The following is a 25,217-nucleotide window of genomic DNA, read 5'->3' on the forward strand; positions in this document are numbered from 1 at the left end:
CTGCACATTTATAAAAGATGGTGGCTATATCAGATATTACTTTACATATTAAAACTGATGATGCTCAGACATATATGTTCATTTAGATGCAACAATTTATGGCTATTATGAGATGAAGCCCATTCCAAATACAGCTCACAGTCTTGCAGGTAAATCCATTATGAAAACACCTAACAGGGCCTTGGAGAAATGCTCATAGAACAGAACGGGAGTATGATAGCTCTCACCAATGTTTTAAAATATGCTTTGTTGAATTTAAAATTTTTAAATGTTAGTGAGACAAATATTTAACACATTAATTTCAAAATGAAAAAGTAAACAAATGTTATATTGATGAGAAGATTTTACATTTGTTCTAACAGGAATATATAGGCTATATCTTCCATCAAAATTATTGAAAATAAGATTTGACAGGGGAAGACCCCTTAAAGATCTTGACTACAGATAAGGAGAGGGAGATTGACTGTATCAACAGCATCGGTGAGGTATGTGCTAATCCTGTTACATAAGCAAAATTCTGAGACTGGCTGAGACATAAAAAATAATGTGTTTTATATAACCAATAGATCTTGTTTACTGCAAAATCCTCAAATCTTTTCATGCAACTCTTTTAAATAGTATCGATAAAAATGAAATTACATGCTGGCAGATAATTCAAACTAGCTTATACAGTTTGTAAAAAGATGTCTTTCATTTGCTCCAACAAAGAGTAGAAAATTATCATTAATCGATTTCTGTACCTTGCACATTTTATACAAAGGTTTTTCTAGACTTATGTATTGCTTGTGTGGTTTAACTATTGAATAATGGGAGACCAGGAGGGCAGCTCTGACAGAATTCACCCTCAAGGAAGTTGAAATGCAAAAACCCGCTGTTCTAGGTTCATGATCAATCGTGTCTCGAACTGATGATTTTTCCAGAGCCTGCTAATGCCATGACTGCTAATGACAGATGACCTGAGTTCATCCAGCCTTTCAGCCTAATCTAGTAAAGACTTCACATAGTTAACATATAAAGAATAGACAACATTTGATGACAACAAGCTTTCTTTTGACTTAACCTTTTTTTTTTTTCTAAAATGTTTGGGGTGACTGGTTTTGGTCATTTTATAAATTACAGATATGTTGTCATTTTAGGGTGTGATTTACAATTAATTATGGTCAGGAAATGAAACAGAAGCTAGATACAGGGATTTCTTTTCTCTTTCCTTCACTTTTTTAATCTTTCTTCTTTCCCTAGGTAAGGAAAGTGGAGTTAAAATGAAAAAGGGGGAATGTGTAACGATTATTAAGAAATTAAATGAATACAATTAGATGATTGAATCTACCATTAAACCAAAAAATCTTGTAGGAATAACCTTACATTGGTAAAAATCTTTATATTTTGATCAAAATTGAAATTATATTGTGTTACATTGATACAGAATTTTGTAAGATGATACATGTTTAAGGTTTCTATTGGTATAAATATTTGTTTACTGTTACAAAATTTAAGACTAACTTTCTTATGATATAAGTATGGTTCAACTCTTGTATGGATATTATGGCTGTTCAACTCATTTAAAAATACTAGATTTAGTCCCAGTTTTTTAAATAGCTATTGTTATAAACTGTTTAGGATAATTAAATAATGCATGTTAATATTCAGTCAATAAAACTCATGGTTAAGGCAGATATTAGTTTGTATATTTCCTGGTTTGTACACATCATAGGTAGCTGGAGACAGGCAATGTTTGCCTGTTCATATATGCTATAAGTAGATAGATGGGCTTAAAAACCCTCAGAGGCTCACAGAATGTGTCAGTTAAAGAAATTTTCATTAATTTAAGGCTTTGACATTGAGACATGTCAGCTCCTGTCAATATACCATTAGACATGGAAATTGATAAGCATCAAAAGACTTTGACATGGAGTTGTTTCATTGTGTGCCTAGCTAACCACCAGACCAAAAAAAAATGTCAAACTTTGTCTCCAGACAAAATGATATCTAGAAAGGACAAATGGACACAGGGAAGACAATGCCAAATTTTGCCAAGAAAAGGTAAGCAAGTCTTTCAAAACTCTTGCTTCACAAAATGTCCGTCATATATTATGGGCCAGACAGCTGAAGATAAATATTCTAGCATTACAAGATTATTGGAAAATGTTGAGGTTACCAGCTGTTTTAATCATTTCTGTAATTTTGGAAGGTTTGACCCTGTGCTTCCTACATACTCAGGTAATATTTATTCCTTCTCAGGTATATGATCCGGTTGAAAACTAGATAGTTATAGTCTTTCTATAAACTTAAGTTATTTAGGATTTAAGAAGATGTACTAGGTCGATGAAGATATTTTTAGGCAACACAATTTAAGATAGAAATTGATTTAAATACAGAATTCTGAATTCACCAGGATTGGATACATAATAGACTACATTCTTTCGAGTTACCAAATATGAACAGACTAGACCTTTCAAAAGTAAGTAACTCTTTCCTAATAATTGTCATAATTGTTCCTACTCTATGTTGTTTATTATTATAAGAGAAAAAGCCTTTTGATATAGACAAAATGGGAATTATTGAGCTTTGTTCTCTTGCTTATGTACCATAATGCTAAATTTATACACAAAAGTCTAGTGCTATGAGTAAATCCTAATGTTTAGAAGCTTTTTTTGTGTGCAAACTTTGTGCCATAATTTAAAGCTGAAGGGATCGGAAGTTTCCATTAGAAGGGATTAGACATGTTCTGAATTATGTGGTTAACGGTGGAGAAACAGAACAGTAGGAAGAATGAAGAGGTAAGAGGAGAGGGTACCATGAGAAAAGATGTACCAAGAGGACATGGCCAGAAGAAACAGAAAGTATTTGGGGTATAACAGTGGGTAGCACGTATAGCATGCAGTCAGAAAAGTATAATGGGGATTACTCCCAAGTAATTGTCAAAACCAAATTAAAAAAAAAAAAACAGTCTGAGTCACATTTATTTGTAAGATAGTTAGGGATAAGCTTAAGTTGATTGTATTACATACCTGGGTGTTTGTTTTGGAATCCTAACTGGGAAGGTGAGGAGTGTCTCTGACACTTTCACCTGCTCTTGGGACTGTTTTCCTCCTACTGAGTTGCTTCATCCAGCTTGATAAGAGGGTTGATGCCTAGCCTTATTGTAATTTGTGGTGCCATGTTCAAATGATATCCCTGGGAGGTCTGTTGTTGTTGTTTTTTGTTATTGTTTTGTTTTTTAATGAAAGCAGGGGAGGAGGGGGACAAGGGAGTTGCAGTGGGACTGGAAGGAGGGACCAGAGGGGTATCTGCAGCTGGCATATGATGTGAGAAAGAACAATAATATTTTAAAAGATAGAAACAAAGAAAGAAAGAAAGGAAGGAAGGAAGGAAGGAAGGAAGGAGGGAGGGAGGGAAGGAGGGAAAAATATGGCTTGTCCTTGGCCCCTTCTCCTTCCCTAATTTCCTGCTATGATGAGGTGAATATCACTCTCCTGCTGTCCACTACCTCCATGATATTCCACATAACCTTTACACCACAGAAGTGAAGTCAAACTAACATGGACTGAAACTGTGAGATGAAATAAATGATTCTCTCATAGTCACAGTGCCTTATAACAGTGAAGAAACAACATACTTAGCACAAACCAGGCAAGAAATATATCTGTGCTCATACTATGTACTTGGACACAGGAAGCAAGCTAGAGAGAGCTGATTCAAATTCAAATTAATGTAAGATATTTGGAGTTCTCAATCAACTGTTTGTAACCATGTTCTTTCTCTGTGTTTTAAAATGGTGATCAAGGTGGGGTGTGATGGCCCACACCATTGATAACAGTGATTAGAAAGAGGTAGGTTTAATTTTGTGAAATCAAAATCCACTTCCAAGTTTAACAAACCATGGTATTTTTTCTCTAAAACAAATAGAGCAAAATAAGTTTTCAAATAATTTTTAATAGATACATCTTTGAGACTATTTAGCATTGCTTTTTATTGAAGAACAAAGTATTTATCCCAACAAATATTAAACACTGTTAATAATTACATGGCAGAAAAAAGTTGACTCCCATGATACAAAATAATATTTACAATTAATGTAGTATAGTATAAAATGAGTTATCACAGTCCCCACATTGGGAAAGTAGATAAAAAGACAACAGAGGCAGATGTGGCCTAGGAATAGGAAGCATAGATCAGATATGTTGTTTAAAAGTCAAACCTCAGGTTTTCTCTGATATTTGCATCCAAGATTTTTATAGATTCTTAAAACCCTGTGTGTATGCATGTGTGTGTGTGTGTGTGTGTGTGTGTGCATGTGTATGTGTATGTATACATGTTAATGTGCATATGTGTATGTCACCTAGAAATAGGTGGAAGACTAGGGATTGAAAGTATGTTAGTTGGAGGGAACAGTGGTGAAAGAAAGAAGACACAAGGGGAATGAATATTTTCAAAATACATGAAATGCTTTTAATATATTTGCTTTATGAAACTCAACTTTATATATCCAAATTAATAAAGTGAACCAAAATAAGAACTTGATGGAAATTGCCAGGAGTCAAAAAGTGATGGAGACCTTTCAAACTGACCTAAGCAAAATCCAAGTTCTTTTCTTTATCTTCCAGTGGGAATATAGCCCAACAGGCTCTTGACTCATGGCGTCACGTATTGGAACTTTTCATTCCAGACTATAAGATAATAAATTCATCATGTTCAATGCACAGAAACTAAGCATGAGAAATTTTAAAAAAAATAAAAATGTCTTTACATCTTTTTTCCATAAGGGCCTTTCAAGTCAAAGGATCTGTTCATTAATATTCTATCAAACTTTGCAACAGTTAAGCATAGCAATTTCAGGCAGAGGGGAACTTTGTAGGTTTGGGGGTGTGTGGTGTATGGTTAGAATCTCAGTGGTTTGTATAGAAGGCTGAAGCACTGTGGGAAGATAGCTGCTATACTGCTGACAGTAATAAATTGCCAGGTCTTCAGCCTGCACACTGCTGGTGGTGAGAGTGAAATCTGTCCCAGATCCACTGTCTGTGATGAGATCAGGTACCCCAGTGAACAAGTTGGATGCCCCTTATATCAGCAGTTTAGGAGACTGCTTTGGTTTCTGTTTGTTCCAGGCTACAGCAGTACCAACATTCTGACTATCCTTGCATTTGATGGTGATACTGTTTCCTATTGATGTTGACATGGATTTGTGAGACAGGGTCATCACAATATCTCCATGAGTACCTGCAATCAGAAATAGATAATGAGTATACACTTACATACACAAAGTTGTTCTGATACGAACCTTAGAATCCAAACTGTCTTATATGGCATTGTCTCCATACTATTGGTTTTCTACAGGAAATAGCTATTTCTCTACAAACCAATAACATTTAAGATATAATACTTTTAAATGTCTCACCAGACAACAAGAGCAACAAGAATAAGAAAACATGAGTCTGTGACTGCATCTTGATACACATGCTGGTATGAGGAATTTCAGGTATCAAGGCAAAGGCCTGGTTTATAAATCATGGGGAGCTGGGCTGGCCTCTAGGGATCTATGAAAAGTAGTCATCAACTAAGGAAAGAAATTGCTTGGACACAACTGTGTGAGAGCATTCAGGTCAAATCAATAGCCAAAAGTATACCAAAGACAGGAAGTAATCACTGGGAAGAAAATCAACATAGAAGCTCAAGGAATAATTTAACGGTCTGAATCCACACGTGTGAAGATGCTCTCATGGAGGACTTCAATTAAATATCAACAGGTGAGTTTTACAGATATAATAGTAGAACTACCTTTGATTCAATCCTGAGGAAACAATAAATCCTGTACAACAATAACAAATTAAACAGGGGAAGTGGAAAAGAAGAAAGAAGTGAAAGGGGAAGAAGAGAGGAAAGAAAGTGGTAGAGAAGAGAAGGGATATTGAATTGGGAAAGAAAGAGAAATGTGGAGGTCAGTCCCTGCAGCCACTACTGCAGGGCTCACTTGGCACCACGTCTGGTCAAAATCTATAGGTGACTGAAAGCCTGGTGAGTCTCGGTTTCAGCAGCAACATCTCCATGGGTTCAGCCAGCTGCAACCCTGTGCAGTGTTCCCAAAGCTCCAAAGAAACAGCATTTAGAGTTCTTAGATAAGTTGGCCTTTAGAGGAACATGTGATACTCTAATTCAAGCTCTAGGCTTTCTGTAGGCACAACAAGAACCATGAGCAGCTTTACTGAGGAAGAGTTTGACTGCCATATCCTTGATGAAGGCTTTACTGCTAACGACATTCTAGACCAAAAAAAAAAAAAAAAAAAAAAAAAAAAAAGTATGTTCCTCTGGCAATAAGTATGCTTTCTATGTTGAGAAACTATGAGATGTTCTAAATAAGCATCTGAGGTCGCTAAAGCTCTTCCATGTGTTACTCCCTTTTATGCAGTTAAGTGTTAAAACAGCAGAGCCATAGTGAGCACCCAAGCTGCAACTGGGACAAGATTTGATTGTGCAAGCAAAATTGAAATATAGTTAGTGCAGGGGCTTGGGGTGCCTCCAGAAAGTCCTTGTAACCAAGTGTCTCAAATCAAGAATGCTGCCAGTAACAGAGACCAGATGTTGCTTTTTGACAATGAAATTGAATTGATGAAAGTCGCCAGAGCACATACAAATACAAAGTTGGTTTTTCAAATTGGCATATAGGATTCCAGAGCAGTTTGTCACCTCAGTGTTAAGTTTGGTGCCATACTTAAAACCAGCAGGCTTCTCTTGGAATGGGCAAAAGAGCTAAATATTGACATCATTGGTGACAGCTTCAATGTGGGCAGTGGCTGTACTGACCCTGAGACCCTTGTGCAGGCAGTGTTAGATGCCCACTGTGTATATTTTTGGGAACAAAAGTTGGTTTCAGCATGTGCCTGCTTGATATTGGTGGTGGATTTACTGGATCTGAAGAAACAAAGCTTAAATTTGAAAAGATCACCAGTGTGATGAACCCAGCTGAGGACAAGTACTTCCCATCAAACTCTGAAGTGGCAATCATAGCTGAATTGGCAGATACTATGATCAGATTTCACACTTGTAGTCAACATCATTCCCCCCCTAAAAATGTGGAAGCAGCAGACTGCCTCTGATGATAAAGATAAGTCAAATGAGCAAGCATTCATTATAATGTTAATGATGGAGTGTATAGATCATTTAACTGCATTCTTTATGATTGGGCATATGTGAAGGTCCTGCTGCAGGGGAGACCTAAGCCAGATGAGAAGTATTACTCATTCAGCATCTGGGGATCAATATGTGATGTCCTTGATCAGATCTTGAACACTGTAACCTACCTGAAATGAATGTGAGTCATTGGATGCTGTTTGAGAATATGGGTGCATAATCTGTTGCTGCTGCTTCTACTTTCAATGGGGTCCAGAAGCCAAACATCACAGCCAATGTGGTAACTCATGAATGAGATCCAGAGTGATGGCTTCCCTCAGGTATTGGAGGGGCAGGATGTTGGCACTCTACCCCTGTCTTGTGCCCAGAAGAGTGGAATGCACAGTCTCCTTGCAGCTTGTGCTTCTGCTAGAGTTAGCATGTAGTTGTCATTCTTGTAGCTCTTACCTCCAGGTTTAACATGAATTAAGGCACATGGTTATACTATTTAACTTAATTACTGCTAGTTTGGAATGCCTTTTTAATAGTAGAGTTTGCAGCATTGCAGTATAGAAGGCTAGGAGATGGGGGTCACATTTACTGTGCTACTGTGAAAACTTTGAATATTTGTTTTATATGCATATTATTAATTTTTCAGACATGATACTAACATGTACCTTCAGCTGGTGAGTATTTGAAGCTTGTGCATTGGCAGAATGGACTAAAAGCTTATGTTGTGACCCATTTTGAAAATAAAGAAACTGGGGAAAACCCCTGAGGACATGGGCACATGGGAAAAGTTCCTAAACAGAACACCAATAGCTTATGATCTAAGATCAAGAAATAACAAATGTGACCTCATAAAATTACAAAGTTTGGGTAAGGTAAAGGACACTGTTAAAAGGATAAAACGGCAACCAACAAATTGGGAAAGGATATTCAACAACCCTACATCTGATAGAGGGATAATATCCAATATATACAAAGAACTCAAGAAGTTAGTCCCAAGGGAACCAAATAACCCTATTTAAAAATGGGGTACAGATCTAAACATAGAATTTTCACCTGAAGAAATTCGGGTGGCCGAGAGGCACCTTAAGAAGTGCTCAACATCATTAGTCATTAGGGAAATGCAAATCAAAACAACCCTGAGATTTCACCTTACACCAGTCAGAATGGCTAAGGTCAAAACCTCAGGAGACAGCAGGTGTTGGCGAGGATGTGGAGAAAGAGGAACATTCCTCCACTGTTGGTGGGACTGTAAGATGGTACAACGACTTTGGAAATCAATCTGGCGGTTCCTCAGAAAACTGGACATGACACTTCCGGAGGACCCTGCTATACCTCTCCTGGGCATATACCCAAAGGATTCCCCGGCATGCAATAAAGACACATGCTCCATTATGTTCATAGAAGTCTTATTTATAATAGCCAGAAGCTGGAAAGAACCCAGATGCCCCTCAAAGGAAGAATGGATACAGAAAATGTGGTATATTTACACAATGGAATACTACTCAGCAATTAGAAACAATGAATTCACAAAATTTTTAGGCAAATGGTTTGATCTGGAAAATATCATCCTACGTGAGGCAATCACAAAAGAATACACATGGAATGCAATCTCTAATAAGTGGATATTAATTAGCCCAGAAGCTCTGAATACTGAAAGCACAAATCACATAACAAATGACTTCCATGAAGAAGTATGGAGAGGATCCTGATCCTGGAAAGGATTGATCGAGCATTGGAGGGGAATATAAGGACAGAGAAAAAGAGGGGCGGTGACTGGAGAATGGGTGGAGAGAAGAAGGTTTATGAGACATATGGGGAGGGGGGATCTGGAAAAGGGGAAATCATTTGGAATGTAAGCAAACAATATAGAAATTAAAAATATTAAAATTAAAAAAAAGAAAATAAAGTATCTTGAAATAATTGGGCATCAGGGAATGTATGCAAGTATCCCATAAGGAAGGCACACACTTCTGCACAGGCTGTTGTATCACAGCAGTGAGTCTAGCTCAGTACAACAAAGAGGAGAGATGGATGGCACAAGGCTGTACCCTCTCTCTTTATATAACATCACTGTACTTAACCCATCCCAAGTGTGTGCAGTTGGCTGTGAACTTTGATGATGTTAACAGAGTCTGTTGATAAGTAATTTCATCTTCCTAGTGGCCTTTTAGCCTGGCCATGTCCTAGGGAGGGTATCTGAGGTCCTTTGAACCTTGCCTGCATAAACCTTGACTATTCCTTCCACCAGTGACTTCACCTGCATCACCATCCAGTAAAAATTGGAAGTATCATATAGCATTTGTCAGTCAAATTCCTGTAATAAATTAAACTACATCAAAGAAAAGAGAGAGGGAGAGAGAAAGAGAGAGAGAGTGGGGAGAAGTTTGGAGAGGAAAGAATGAATATAGAAATATAAAGAAGGAAAAATATTTTCTACAAAAGATTTGGGGGTGGAGACTCAAATCAATACTTGCTTCTGTTATGAAAGACTCAAGTTTGATTCATCCAAGCATTCACATGATGATTCTCAGCCATTTGTAATTCCAGTTAAGAACACATGAGGGACATATATATTCAAATATTCATACATGCATACACATACATACATATATGTACATACATATAATTTTAGTTGTGAGCCCTAAGGTTCTGCTCCAGCTACCAAGCCTTCCATCTGCTGCCTTCTTTCTACTATCATACAGGATAATCCTCTGAAAGTCCAAATGAAACCTTTCTTTTATTTTTAATTGGATATTTTATTTATTTACATTTCAAATGTAATCCCCTTTTCCACTTACCCCTCTGCAAACCCCCATCCCATTTCCCCTTAACCTGCTTCTATGAGGGTGCTCTCCAACCCACCTAACCACTTTACCTCACTGCTCTAGCATTCTTCTACACTAGGATATCAAACCTTCACAGGACCAGGGACTTCCACTTCCATTGATGACAGATATGTCCCTTCAGCTCTTGCATCCCCATAGGAGGAACAACAATATGAAACAGCCGGTACCCCCAGAACTCCCAGGGAATAAATAACCAGCCAAAGAATACACAAGGTTGGACCCATGGTTCCAGCTGCATATGTAGCAAAGGATGGCCTTGTTATGTATCAAAGAGAGAGGCCCTTCTTGCTGAGAAAGCTCTATGTCCCATTATAGAAGAATGCCAGGAAAGGGAAGCTGGAGTGTGTGGATTGCTGAGGAGGGGGAGGAGAGTTAGGATTCGGGTTTCTCTGGGGGAAGAGGGGGACAAGGAAAGGGGACATTTGAAATATAAAGAATAAATCAAATAAAAATAATAAACATAACAATTGATATTTATTTTGTACATGAAAAATAAATAGTTGAACAGGCACATTCATATAAAGATTATCAAACTATACAGATATGATAACATGACTTTCAATCATGAAAAATTTGTTCTTTCCATAAAAAAGAAGGACATAAATAACTCATTTAAAGCAATACAAGTGGTGCCGGCCTTGAATCCCAGCACTGGGGAGGCAGAGGAAGGTGGATTTCTGAGTTCGAGGCCAGCCTGGTCTACAGAGTGTGTTCCACGACAGCCAAGACTATACAGAGAAACGCTGTCTCAAAAAAACAAAAAAACAAAAAAATTAAAAAATAAAAAGAAATACAAGTGAACACAAGTAAACAGGTAGAAGGTCGCAATGAGGAAACATAAAAATCCTTTAAAGAATTACAGGAGAACTCATCAATACAGGTGAAGTAACTGAGAAAAACCATACAGGATCTAAAAATAGAAATATAAACAATCAGGTAATCACAAAGGGAGACAACAGTTGAGATAGAAAACCTAAGAAATAGATTAGGAGTCACAGATGCAATCATCACCAACAGAATATAAGAGATAGAAGAGAGAATCTCAGGTGCAAAAGATACAATAGAAAAAATTGACACAATAGTCAAAGAAAATACAATATGCAAAAAGCTCCTAACCAAAAACATCCAGCAAATCCAGAAAACAATGAGAACACCAAAGTTAAGGATAATAGGTGATGATTCCCAACTTTAAAGAGCAGTAAATATCTTCAATGCCCATGAAAATACAAGACGCTTACAGAACTCAGAATAGATTGGACCAGAAAGGAAATTCCTCCCATCACATAATAAACAAAATACCAAATGTACTAAACAACAACCACAAAAAGAATATTAAAAGCAGTAAGAGCAAAATGTCAAGTAACATATAAAGGCAGACTCAACAGAATTACAACAGACTTTACATCAGAGACCATGAAAGCTAGAAGATCCAGTGTAGATCTCAGAAAGACCCTAAGAAAACACAGATGCCAACCCAGACTACAAGAGCCAGCAAAAATCTCAATCACTGTAGATGGAAAAAGCAACATATTCTATGATATAAGCAAATATAAACAGTTCCTTTCTGCAAATCCAGCCCTACAAAGTATAATAGATGGAAAATGCCAACATAAAGAGGGAAACTATACTCTATAAAAAGCATAAAGGAATCTTCTTTCAACAAACCCCAAAGAAGATAACCATACAAACATAAAAATAACATCTAAAATAAAAGGAAGAAACAATCATTATTCCTTAATATCAACAATCGACTTAATTCTATAATAAAAAGACATAGAATAACAGTCTGGATATGTGAACAGGACCCAGCACTTTAGGGAATACAGGAAATGAACCTCAGTGTCAAAGACAAGCACCACCACAGTGTAAGAGGCTGGAAAACAATTTTGCAAGCAAATGGTCCCTGGAAACAAGCTGGAGTAGCCATTCTAATATCAGATAAAATTGTTTTTGAACCAAAATCCAGTAGTGTAGTATAAAATGAGTTATCACATTCCCTCATTGGGAAAGTAGTTTAGAAGACAGCAGATGTAAATAATGATAGTTTGACTTCTTCCTTTCCAATTTGTATCCCTTTGACCTCCTTATGCTGTCGAATTGCCTGAGCTAGTACCTCAAGTACAATATTGAAAAGATAAGGAGAAAGGGGGCAGCCCTGTCTAGTCCCTGATTTTAGTGGGATTGCTTCAAGTTTCTCTCCATTTAGTTTGATGCTGGCTACCGGCTTGCTGTATATTGCTTTTACTATGTTTAGGTATGGGCCTTTAATTCCTGTTCTTTCCAAGACTTTAAGCATGAAAGGATGCTGAATTTTTTCAAATGCTTTTTCAACATCCAATGAAATGACCATGTGGTTTTGTTCTTTGAGTTTGTTTATGTAGTGGATTGCATTGATGGATTTCCGTATATTGAAGCAACCCTGCATTCCCAGGATAAAGCCTACTTGATCATGGTGGATGATCGTTTTGATGTGTTCTTGGATCTGGTTGGCAAGAATTTTATTGAATATGTTTGCATCGATGTTCATAAGGGAAATCGGTCTGAAGTTCTCTTTCTTTGTTGGATCTTTATGTGGTTTTGGTATCAGCATAATTGTGGCTTCATAGAAGGAATTGGATAGTGTTCCTTCTGTTTCTATTTTGTGGAATAATTTGAAGAGTATTGGTGTTAACTCTTCTTTGAAGATCTGATAGAATTCTGCACTGAAATCATCTGGCCTTTGCTGTTTTTGGTTGGAAGACTTTCTATGACTCTTTCTATTTCTTTAGGCGTTATGGGACTGTTTAGATGATCTATTTGGTCCTGATTTAATTTTGGTATTTGGTATCTGTCAAGGAAATTGTTCATTTCCTCCAGATTTCACCTTACACCAGTCAGAATGGCTAAGATTAAAAATTCAGGAGATAGCAGGTGTTGGAGAGGGTGTGGAGAAAGAGGAACACTCCTCCACTGCTGGAGGGGTTGCAAATTGGTACAACCACTCTGGAAAGCAGTCTCTTGGTTCCTCTGAGAACTGGGCACCTCACTTCCAGAAGATCCTGCTATACCACTCCTGGGCATATACCCAGAGGATTCCCCACCATGTAATAAGGATACATGTTCTACTATGTTCATAGCAGCCCTATATATAATTGCCAGATGCTGGAAAGAACCCAGGTATCGCTCAACAGAAGAGTGGATGCAAAAAATGTGGTATATCTACACAATGGAGTACTATTCAGCCATTAGAAACAATGAATTCATGAAATTCTTAGGCAAATGGATGGAGCTAGAGAACATCATACTAAGTGAGGTAACCAAGACTCAAAAGGTGAATCATGGTATGCACTCACTAATAAGTGGATATTAACCTAGAAACCTGGAATACCCAAAACATAATCTACACATCAAATGAGGTACAAGAAGAAAGGAAGCGTGGCCCCTTGTTCTGGAAAGACTCAATGAAGCAGTATTCAGCAAAACCAGAACGGGGAAGTGGGAAGGGCTGGGTGGGAGGACAGGGAGAGAGAAGGGGGCTTATGGGACTTTCGGGGAGTGGGGGGGCTAGGAAATGGGAAATCATTTGAAATGTAAATAAAAAATATATCGAATAAAAAAAAAAGAAGAAGACAGCAGATGCAGATGGGGCCTAGGAATAGGAGGCATAGATCAGATATGTTGTTAAACAAGTCAAACATCAGGCTTTCCCTGATTTTGTATCCTATATTTTTATAGATTCATAAAACCCTGTGTGTCGTAGGGCACATGCAAATGTGAGTGAGCAGTGTTTATGTCACATAGAAATAGGTGTTATATTAGGTATTGGATGTATGTTAATTAGAGGAAAAGATGGTGACAGAAAGAAGAAACAATGAAGATAATGAAGACTGTCAAAATACATGAAATAGTTTTATATATTTGCTTTATGAAACTCAACTTTACATATGTGTATTAGTCATGGTTCTCTAGAGTCACAGAGCATATGGGCAGTCTCTATATAGTTAGGGAATCTTTCTATGTATTACAACCTGTAGTCCAACTCCCCAATAATGGTCAGCAGCATCTGTGGATGGACGTCCAAGGATCTAGCAGTTGTTCAGTGCCACAAAGCAATCAGGCAAAAAAGAGTGAAAGAGTCTTCTTCCAACGTCCTTATATAGTTATCCAGCAGAGGTTGTGGCTCAGATTAAATACTGTAGGTCTCCAGAAGAGGGTGTGGCCCAGATTAAAGGCATATGCCATAAATCCTCTAATCCTAGATGACCTTGAACTTAGGCATCTCCTTGTCTTAATCTTCTGGAATTCATATCCACTATGCTTCAAGATCTCCATGCCAAGATCTAGGCCAGAAACTAGTATCTCTAAGCCTCCAGATTAGGATCCTAGGTGAGCTTTCCAACACTTGATTGTAGTTCATCCCAGCTACAGTAATGTTGACAACCAGGAATAACCACTACAATATGCAAATAAATACAGTTAATCAAAAGGAGAACTTGAGGCAAATTGCCAGGAGTCCAGAAGTGAGGAAGACCTCTAAGAACTGAGCTAAACAAAATCAAAGTTCTCTTCTGTAACTTTCAGTGGGAATAGAGACTGACAAACCCTTGATTTAGCTCATGGAAACACAAACTTGAACTTTTCAAACCAGAATATAGAACAATAAATTTGTCATGTTCCATACACAGAATATAAGCATAAGAAATTTTTAAAAAGATACAAATGTTTTTACATCGATTTTGCCCTAAGGACCTTCCATGTCAAAATACCTGTTCATTAATCTTCTGCCAATCTTGTCAACAGTTCGGCATAGAAACTACAGGCAGAAGGGGAGGTGTGTAGGTCTGGGGATGTGTGGTGCAGGAAGATGGTTAGTATCTCAGAGGACATTTGTGTAGGAGGCTGAAGTACTATGGGAGGAGAGCTGTAGTATTGCTGACAGTAATAAACTGCCAGGTCTTCAGCCTGCACACTGCTGATGGTGAGAGTGAAATCTGTCCCAGATCCACTGCCTGTAAAAGAATCAGGAATCCCAGTAAACTGGTTGGATGCCCCTGAGATAAGCTGTTTAGGAGAATGACCTGGTGTCTGTTGGTACCAGGCTACGTACCTATACACATTCTGACTGGCCTTGCAGTTCATGATGACCCAGTCTCCTACTGATGTGGACATGTATTTTTGAGACTGTGTCATCACAATGTCTCCATCAACACATGCAATCAGAAATAGATAATGAGTATACACTTATAGACACAAAGATTTTGTGATATAAATTTCAGCATCCAAACTATCTTTTCTAATGATATGGTCTGCATACTATTAGCTTCCTATTAGAAATAGCTATTTCTCTACAAATGAATTATTTTTAACATTTTATAATACTTAAATGTCTCACCAGACAAACAGAGCAACACAAACATGAAGACCTGAGTCTGTGATTCCAGCTTGATTCCCATACTGCTCTGAGGCATTTCAGATCTCACTGCAAAGGCCTGGTTTATAAACCATGGGCAGCTGGACTGGCCTCTAGGGAGTCTATGCAAAGTAGTCATCAGATAAAAAAAGGAAATTGCCAAGACACAGCTGTGTGAGAACATCAAGGTCAAATCAACAGCCAAAAGTACTATAAAAGACAAGCTGTAATCACTGGGAAGTAAGTCAGCATAGAAGCTCAAGGACCAATTTAAAATTCTGAAATCACATGTGTGTAGATGCTCTCATGACAGGCTTCATTTCATTAAAAATCAACGTATGAGCATTACAGAAATAATAGTAAAACTTCCTTTGATTGAATCCTGAGGAAACCACAAATCCTGTACAACAACAACAAAACAAAAAAAAGGGAAATGAAAAAAAAGAAAGGAAAAAAGAGGTGAAAGGGGAAGAGGAGGGGAGAGGAAAGAAAACAGAAGAGGATGTAGAAGAGAAGGAATTGGGGAGGTCATAGAAATGTGGAGGTCAGTCTCTGCAGCCACCCCCACATTCTGCCCTCAGCAAAAAGCTCAGACACCTTGGGTATGTGCCTGAAGTGGGCTCAAAGAGGCAGCTGATCACTCACAGTTAGGCCCTCTTAGAGGTTGAGTAGCATCTCAATGGGTTCAGCCAGCTAGGCACCAACATCTGATATAGTTGATAGGATTGCTGAGTGCTGAAACCAGCCTGAAACGCATGTGGTTGGTTAGATGCTCTTTGAGAACATGGGTGCATAATCTGTTGCTGCTGCTTCTACTTTCAATGGGTTTGAAAGGCCAAACATCATGGCCAATGTGGCAACTCATGAAGCATGAACTCCAGAGCCATGGCTTCCTTCAGGAATTGGAGGAGCAGGATGTTGGCACTCGACCCATGTCTTGCGCCCAGAAGAGGGAATGCCCAGTCTCCCTGCAGCTTGTGCTTCTGCTAGTGCTAGCAGGTGGATGCCATTCTTGAAGCTCTTGCCTGAAAGTTTAGCTTGAATTAAGGCATTTAGGGGGCATTTAACTTAATTACTGCTAGTTTGGAATGTCTTTGTAAGTGTAGTGTTGGTACCAATACAGTATGGAAGGCTATGAGATATGGGTCACAATTACTGTGCACCTGTGAAAACTTTGAATATTTGTTCTATACGGATTTACTTTCACTTTTCAAACATGATACTAATGTATGCCCTCAGCTGGTGAGCAAGCATTTGTAGCTTGTACAATGGCAGAGTGGGACACAAGCTTATGTTGTGACACATTTTGAAAATAAAGTATCTTTAAAAATTGGGCATCAGGGAATGTTTGCAAGTATCCCTTAAAGAAGGCACACACTTCTGCACAAGCTGTGGTGTCACAGCAGTAAGTCTAACTCAGAAAAGCAGAGAGGAGAGGTGGATGGCAGAAGGCTGTGCCCTCTCTCTCTGTAATGCATCAGTCTGCATAGCCCATCCCAAGTGTGTGCAGATAAGCACACACGCAGTATACATATAAACATATATATATATATATATATATATATATATATATATATATATATACACAAACACACACACCACACACCTACACACTTACTTGCATAGAATTTGAGTTGTGAGTCCTAAGCTTCTGCTACTGCTACCAAGTCTTCTACCTGCTGCCTTCTTTCTGATTTCATACAGTCTGACCATTTGAAAGTCCAAATGAACACTTTCTCTTTTAAATTGGATATTTTATTTATTTACATTTCAATTATTTCCCCCTTATCCACTTTCCCCTGTGCAAACACACATCTCATCCACCCTTATCCTGCTTCTATGACAGTGCTCCCTAACCCACCTACCCACTTGTACCTCATTGCCCTAGCAATCCTCTACACTAGGACATCAAGTCTTCACAGGAACAAGGGCCTCCCCTCCCATTAATGACAGATAAGGCCCCCACATCTCTTTCAGTCCTTAGCATAGCTCCTCCATTGGTGTCCTTGTACTCACACCAGTGGCTGTTTGTGAACATCTGCATGTGTATTGGTCAGGATCTGGCAGAGCCTCTCAGGAGGCAACTATAAAAGGCTCTTCCCAGCCAGCACTTCTTGGCTTCTGCAATAGTGTCTGGGTTTGGTGTTTGCATTTGGGATGGATCCCCAGGTGAGACAGTCCCTGGATGGGCTTTCCTTCAGTCACTGCTCTACACTTTGTCCCTGTACTTCCTTTAGACAGGAGCAATTCTGGGATAAAATGTTGGAGATGGGTGGGTGGTCCCATCCTCCAACCAGCAGGCCATACGTAACATCTAGATATGGTCTGTTCAGGCTTGCCTGCCCTTTTGTGGGGTATTTCAGCTAAAGTCATCCCCTTGGAGTTCTGAGAGCCTCTTGCTTTCCTGGCATCTGAAACTTTCTGATTGCTAATTCCAGATCCCCATCCCTCAATGCTACACATTTCTGTTCAATTTCGTAACCCTCTATACATCGCCTCCAACTCTTCCCATACCTGAATCTGCCCCTTTATCCCCTCTCACTCTTCTGTTCCTCCCAAGTCGCTCCCAACCTCTATTTTTTCCTTCCTCTTGAGCTTCATGTGGTCTATTGGTTGTATCATGGTATTGCACTTTTTATGCCTAATATCCACTTATCAGTGAGTTCATGCCATGTATGTTCTTTGCTGATGAGTTAAATAACTCAGCATAATATGTTTTAGTTCCATCCATTTACCTAAGAATTTCATGATGTCATTGTTTTTCATAGCTGAGCTGTATTCCATTGTGTAAATGTACCACATTTTCTCTATCTGTTCCTCTGTTGAAGGGCATCTGTATCCTTTCCAGCTTCTGGCTATTATAATTATGGATCTATGAACATAGTGGGACATGTGTCCTTATTGCATGTTGAAGTATCTTCTGTGTATCTACGAAGCAGTGGTATAGCTGGGTCATCAGGTAGTACTGTTGTGTCCAGTATTCTGTGGAACTGCCAGACTGATTTCCAGAGTGGTTGTATCAATTGGCAATTCCACCAGCAATAGGGAGTATTCCTCTTTCTCCACATCCTCACCAGCATTTAATGTCACCTGAGTTTTTATCTTAACCATTCTGGTTTTTTTGAGATCGAAACTCAGGGTCATTTTGATTTGCATTCCTGATGTCTAATGATGTTAAGCATTTCCTTAGGTGCTTCTCTGCCATTTGAACTTTCTCAGTTAAAAATTCCGTGTTTAGTTTGGCTTCCCAATTTTTAATAGAGTTACTTGGTTCTCTGGAGTCTAACTTCTTGAGTTATTTGTATACACTGGATATTAACCCTCTATCAGATATAGGATACGTAAATATCTTTTCCCAATCTGGTGGTTGCTCTTTTGTCCTATTGAGAGTGGCCTTTGCCTTACAGAAGCCTTGCAATTGTATGGGGTCCTATTGTCAACTCTTGATCTTAGAGCATAAGCCAATGGGGTACTGTTCAGGAAAATTTCCCCAGTGCCCATATAATCGAGGCTCTTCCCCACTTTCTCTTCTTGTAGTTTCAGTGCATCTGGTTTTATGTGGAGGTTCTTGAACCACTTGGACTTGAGCTTTGTACAAGGAGATAAGAGTGGATTTATTTCCATTCCTTTATATGCTGACAACCAGTTGAATGAGCACCATTTGTTGAAAATCCTGTCTTTTTTCCACTGGATGGTTGTAGCTCCTTTGTGAAAGATCAAGTGACTATGGGGGTGTGGGTTCATTTCTGGGTCTTCACTTCTATTTCACTTATCTTCCTGCCTGCCTCTGTGCCAATAACATGCAGTCTTCCTCACTAGTACAGCTTGAGTTCAGGGATGGTGAAGCCCCCAGAAGTTTTTTATTGTTGAGAATAGTTTTTGCTATCATATTTTTTTTTTGTTGTTGTTATACAGTCACCAATTGCAGACACTATTGTGGATGTCAAGAACTGCATGCTGATGGGAGCCTGACATAGCTGTCTCCATGGAGCCTCTTCCAGTGCCTGACATATTCAGGTGCAGATTCTCACGGACAACAATTAAACTGATCACATGGTCCCCAATGGAGGAGTTAGAGAAAGGACTGAAAGAGCTAAAGGAGATTACAACCCCATAGGAAAAAAAAAACAATATCAACCAACCAGAACTCCCAGGGTTTCAATTACCAAACAAGGAGTACACATGGAGGGACACAAGGCTACTTCTGCATATGTACCTGAGCGTGGTCTTACTGGGCATCAATGGGAGATGGGGTTCTTAGTCCTGGGAAGGCTGGAACCCCCAGGGCAGAGAGGCAGGAATGGGTGGATGAGTAAGGGCATGACTTGATAGAAGCAGGAGGAGGGGGAATGGGATGGAGGTTTCTGAGGAGAATAAGGAAAGGGGATATCATTTGAAATGTAAATAAATAAAATGTCCAATAAAAATACTGAAAAAAAACCACTGGTTTTTGGCTACCATATTTCTAGCCCTGGTACTCAGATATTACTCCAATACCATTACTCTTCTTAACTTGACACATATTGTGATTTTAATAATTACTTCTCTGCCCCACCTCCCACACACACATGCTACAGTGGCCCCAGTGAAATCTGTAAAACAAAATTTAACAGATTGAGGTGAGAAATGTCTCCTGGGTCTCTCTGGATCACCCTATTCAGAAGCCGAACATCTCACTTGGCAATTTACTTTACTTCTAAACTCTCCTCCTTCCTGGTACCCACGACTAAGAAAAACCGAGCAAATTAAGATGTAAAATAATCCATCTTGTAGTAAGTCACTAGCCAGAAAATTCTGCAACGCTTTGCTCCAGTCGTTTACTTAATTACATTTACCTCCCAATAGGATATAAATGAAGTACAGCTCTGACACTATGGTATGAAAAGCATTAATAGCAGGCAGTATAATTTTTCTGGAACCCTGAAATTACAGGTTCCTTTTGTATTTTGGCCGTCATAGTCACCCTTTCAGGACAGGTGGATTTGAAACAATAGACCCAGACTAGAAGATATTTAAATCTGAAGAACCTTATACAATGCCCTTGCCAAACAGGTAGATGTTGGACAAAATAGAAAGAATTTATATTTGAGTTGGTGCAGAGCTCAGAGCTGGCTCAATGGAAGCTTGTGAAGAACTGCTTTTGTTTTGCAGACCCCATCTAGGGAGTCTTTGATTAAAACAATATTCTTAGCTTATCCAGGTGTGATTCAGGATGCAGTTTATTCTTATTACTCATGGAGACTCACTGATTCATTCACCCAGCTGGGGCTAAGGGCTGCAATTGGAGCTGATCGCTAGGTGCCCTGGGCATGGTACAGAAAAGAATGTGGTGGACAGACTAGGCAGAGGTGCTCTTGGGAGGCTGGGCCTGGGCCAGGATGCTCACCAGACTTTGCAATGTCATCATCTTTGCCCAGGAGGTAGGCTGGGTGTGGGAGCCATCCTTCCCCAGCTTTCGGACTAGCATAACAGCGGGGCCATGATGAAGAAGCAGTTTAACCACATGTGCCAATTGACTAACCAGATGATGGGCAAACACCCTGTACTGCCTGAGAAAACTGAAGCTTTGACAGATGAATGTGATGCTTAATTTGAGATGTTAACTTGACTGGACCAGGGGATACCCAGAATAATACATTCAGATTCAAACCACCTGTGATTGTTCAGTCTGTCATCTCGCCGAACCTGTGCCTTTTCCTGGGATCCTAAAGTTCCTCCTCGGATCTAAAAACTCCTGGCTGGGACCATCACACACACACACACACACACACACACACACACACACACACACACACACACACACACTTATGTCTTTCATTGCTTAGAGTTCCACTGACAAGCATACATGTTAACATTTATATAAAGCTATCAAAATTATTTCCTCTTCTTAATATTCCCATCTTCAAGAAACAAAAATTTCTTCTCTACAAGAATGTGTAATTAGTACTCTCTCTCTCTCTCTCACACACACACACACAAAACATAGCAAGGTAGTAGAAAGAAGATGAGAAATGACTCAGTTGGTAGAGGATGTCAATAATTTAAACCCCTCTCCAGTGCAGAGTGCCCAGCACAACAGGGTCTTCCACTCCCCGTAAATTAGCCATTGTACAAATTATTCGTCCCACAAGCATGGGGTCTATGGCCTGAACAGCCACCCTTGACTTTCCTGAACAAGCCAGGTTCCTGGAGAAGGTAGTTGCTTGGAGGAAGAATCTTCAGCAATTAAATTAAGCAGTAAATAGACCCAGCAGGGCAGGGGTGCCCTTCAAAGTGATCACAATATAAATAAGGGACCATGGCAGGCTTAAGATACAAGCTGTGCCTTGTGGAGGGGTTGGGGGAATGACAAGCAGCAGTGGACCAGCATTGCATTGCATATGCAGACACGCACAGGAGAGCCACAAGGAGACTGCAGGGTTGGAGTTCGGTACCACAAGGTGTGTGCTCCATGTCAAACTCACTTGGTTAAAAAGGCTGCCTCCAAGATGGAGCAGCAGGGTAGGGGTCTCTGGTTTATATATCCACCCACAGCAGGCAGGACCTTGCTTAGCCTGCAGCTGTATTTGGACAGATCTCAAGAAAACCCAGGCTCTGTGGAGCAGCTTTCAAAAAGACACTCAAAGAAAAGTAAACAGGCCCAGTGAAGAAAGCAAATCCACCAAGGTTCAGAGGTTACTGCTTTTGCAGGAGACATCCCAGCAGAAAATGTTCATTCTGGGAGAGGGCTGGCTAGGCTGAGTCCAGGCCCCCAGTATGGATTCCAGGCCTTTCCTCCTCCTCTTCATAAGCTCTCACTGTCAGAAATGGTACTGCCTCCATCATCAGTATCCTGGGCACAAAGCCAAAGGTCACAGTTATCTGGAATGCTCCCCTCTATCCCTAGCATCCAGGGGTGGGCAGCAATTTGGTCCAGTAAGGGCCTCTCTGAAAGCAGCAGAGAGAGACACCACTCAATAAGCTGTCTGGCACTCTGTGGAGACCCTCCTCCCAAAAAAGTGCCTGCCATGCAAGATCTCCTCATCCTGCTCAAAAGGAATATCCCCACACACCATGTTGGAGAACAGTACACTCAGAGACCACACAGTGGCACACTGCCAGTGATATAGGTAATATCAGATTCACTCAGGGGATTGGGGGGGTCTGTACACACGAGTGCCATCAATGTCAGTGTAGACCATGTCCTTGAGCACATCCCCAAGCCAAAGTTGATGAGCTTCAACTCACCTGAGCTCAGCTCTACCAGGAGGTTCTTGTCTTTGATGTTGCAGTGCATGGTACTACCACACAGCACGAAGCATTTGCATGAAGAAGCAAAGCACCAGTGCTTCATCCAGGACTCTTGGGTCAGAGATGAGATGAAGTTGAAGAGGTCCTGTGAAGGATCTGGTCACTCCAGAGCCAGCAAGAAATCTTCTGACTGCTTGAACCAGTCCAGCAGGATGATGCTGCGCTCACAGCCCACCTTGCCCAATATGTGCAGCAGCACTACCTCCATGGCCAAGGCTACTCCACCAAGACTGCCCCAATAAGTCACCTGCTTCTTCTCCACGTGCTGCACAGCCACAGTGATTCAGTCAGTAATGTGGCTACCATTGTAGACCATGTCCAAGCTGCTGCTGCCCTGCCCAGCACCTACCTGTTACACATTCTGGAAGCTCTCCTTGTCTTCCTTGGCTGGCTCTAAGATCTTCACTGGGAAGTGATCCATATCGCCAGGCCCACAGAAGAAAGCCACAGAGCCGAACATGGCCAGCAGCATTGCAGGTGGCCTCGCCTGCACTGCTGCCTTTGACAAAACAGGCACAAACTCAGGAGGGCCGTCTTCCTGACCACAGACCACACACTGGATCCCACGGCCCCGAGGCCAAGAACTTAGCAGGGCAGCCACAGCACAGCTGCCAGGTGGCACGTCAGAAGTTCAGCAGCTGTCAGAGTGATTTACACTGAATGGTGCTATCCTTAACATTCATCCTAGAAACTACTTTTCAGTATATACTCGTAAGCCAGAGCACAGAACTGATCAAAGTATAGAAAATATGTGACTGTGGAATGCTCATCCTTAAAAGAAATATTTCCATACCCCCATGTGAACAAATCTGAAATAATCATGAAAGAAGAGACAGAAAGAACATAAGATACAAGTATTTATGGGATTGCTGTGAAATAGTGTCTTCTGGATAAAACATGACCATTAACCCTATGAGTAAACTGCCACTGCAGTTACTTGCACAAAATTTGACTTCTCACCATATCATCAAGCAAGGGGAAGGGGTGTATGGGTTCTTAACCTTCCTAGTAAATCTGAGTAACAGTGGGTGCTAGGGAAAGGAGGGGGCTATTTCTTACATGTTATAGTCATATTCCAGAAGTAATGAGTACTTATGAAGCATTCATAATTAAATGCAGGACAAACAACAAAAAGGCAAGTGCAGCAGTGGCTGGTCGAGCTGAAGGGCCATCAGCAGTGGAACCAAGGTGACACAGGGTCCAGTTGGGCCCTACGCCCACGACCACTGACCTTCGTTGACCAGCCGGGCTGCAAGCAGCTGCGGTTTTTGCGGCACCTTTCGCTGCCCGGAAGCCACTTCAGAACTCGGCCTCCCAACAGCCAGGAGAAGCTCACCTCCATCTTGGTTTTGGGCTCCAGAGATCGGACAGACTGAGATCAGCCTGGGCAGCTGCACCACATCTCCAGGTCCTGCAAGAGGCTAGAGGGGCTTCCTGGCAGCCAGCGGGGAGAAGTCAGTGTGCTCCAGTGAATCCAGCGGGCCCCAGCGGGAGCCTTCAGGTGCCTGCTTCGGGATCTGAACAGCCTGGTCAGCAGCACCCTGTCTACAGGCAGTGCAGGAGGTAAGCTGTGCACCAGAGGCCAACTGGGAAGGGGCGGCTTGTACTGGTGAGTCCAGCACTGACAAGTCCAACTAACACCAGTGAGAACTAGGTGGCAAAAGGCAAACACAGGAACGTCACTAACAGAAATCAAGGCAATATGGCAACATCTGAACCCAATTCTCCTCTACCAACATGTCCTGGATACCACATCACACCAGTAAAACAAGATTTGGATTTAAAATCACTGGTCATGATGCTGGTACAGGAACACATGAAGGGCATACTTAAAGAAATTTAGGAGAAAATGGATCAAAAGTTAGAAGCCCTTGCAAGGGAAACACAAAAATCACTGAAAGAAATCCAGGAGAATACAAAAGCCAACAATGAGGAAACGCAAAAAACACTTAAAGAAATTCAGGAGAACTTTGGTCAACAGGCTGAGGTCATGAAAGAGGAAACACAAAAAACTCTTAAAGAATTACAGGAAAGCAGAAACAAGCAAGTGAAGGAGCTAAGCAAAACCATCCAGAATCTAAAATCAGAAGTAGAAACAACTAAGAAAACTCAAAGGGAGAAAACTTTGGAGATAGAAAGCCTTGGGAAGAAATCAGGGGACAGAGAGGCAAATATCAACAACAGAATAGAAGAGATAGAAGAAAGAATCCCAGATGCTGAAGATTCCATAGAAACCATAGACTCAACAGTTAAAGAAAATGCAAAATGCAAAAAGCTTGTAACCCAAAATATCCAGGAAATCCAGGACACAATGAGAAGACCAAACCTAAGGATTATAGGCATAGATGAGAATGAAGATTTACAACTTAAAGGGCCAGCAAATATCTTCAATAAAATTAAGGAAGAAAACTTCCCTAACCTAAAGAGAGAGATGCCCATGAATATACAAGAAGCCTACAGAACTCCAGACTGGACCAAAACAGAAATACTTCCCGTCACATAATAATCAAAACACCAAATGTTCTAAACAAAGGAAGAATATTAAAGGCAGTAAGAGAAAAAGGCCAAGTAACATA

General features: G+C 40.2%; 2 pseudogenes and 1 gene segment (V, D, J or C); 1 reads left to right on the top strand and 2 right to left on the bottom strand.

Annotated features, from left to right (window-relative positions):
• The first annotated feature begins 6,346 nt into the window (after positions 1 to 6,346).
• On the top strand, positions 6,347 to 7,550 carry LOC127677139 (ornithine decarboxylase-like; annotated as a pseudogene).
• Positions 7,551 to 14,713: 7,163 nt separating this feature from the next.
• Positions 14,714 to 25,217, bottom strand: part of LOC127677144 (immunoglobulin kappa variable 4-1-like) — a 75,926-nt gene continuing 65,422 nt past the window's right edge. Inside the window, 1 exon segment of the V gene segment in view lies at positions 14,714 to 14,950. Within this exon segment, the coding sequence occupies positions 14,715 to 14,950 (236 nt within the window).
• LOC127677149 (serine/threonine-protein kinase pim-3-like) lies at positions 22,136 to 23,233 on the bottom strand (annotated as a pseudogene).

This window comes from Apodemus sylvaticus, chromosome 2 (genome assembly GCF_947179515.1).
Source record: "Apodemus sylvaticus chromosome 2, mApoSyl1.1, whole genome shotgun sequence".
Taxonomy (NCBI): Eukaryota; Metazoa; Chordata; class Mammalia; order Rodentia; family Muridae; genus Apodemus; species Apodemus sylvaticus.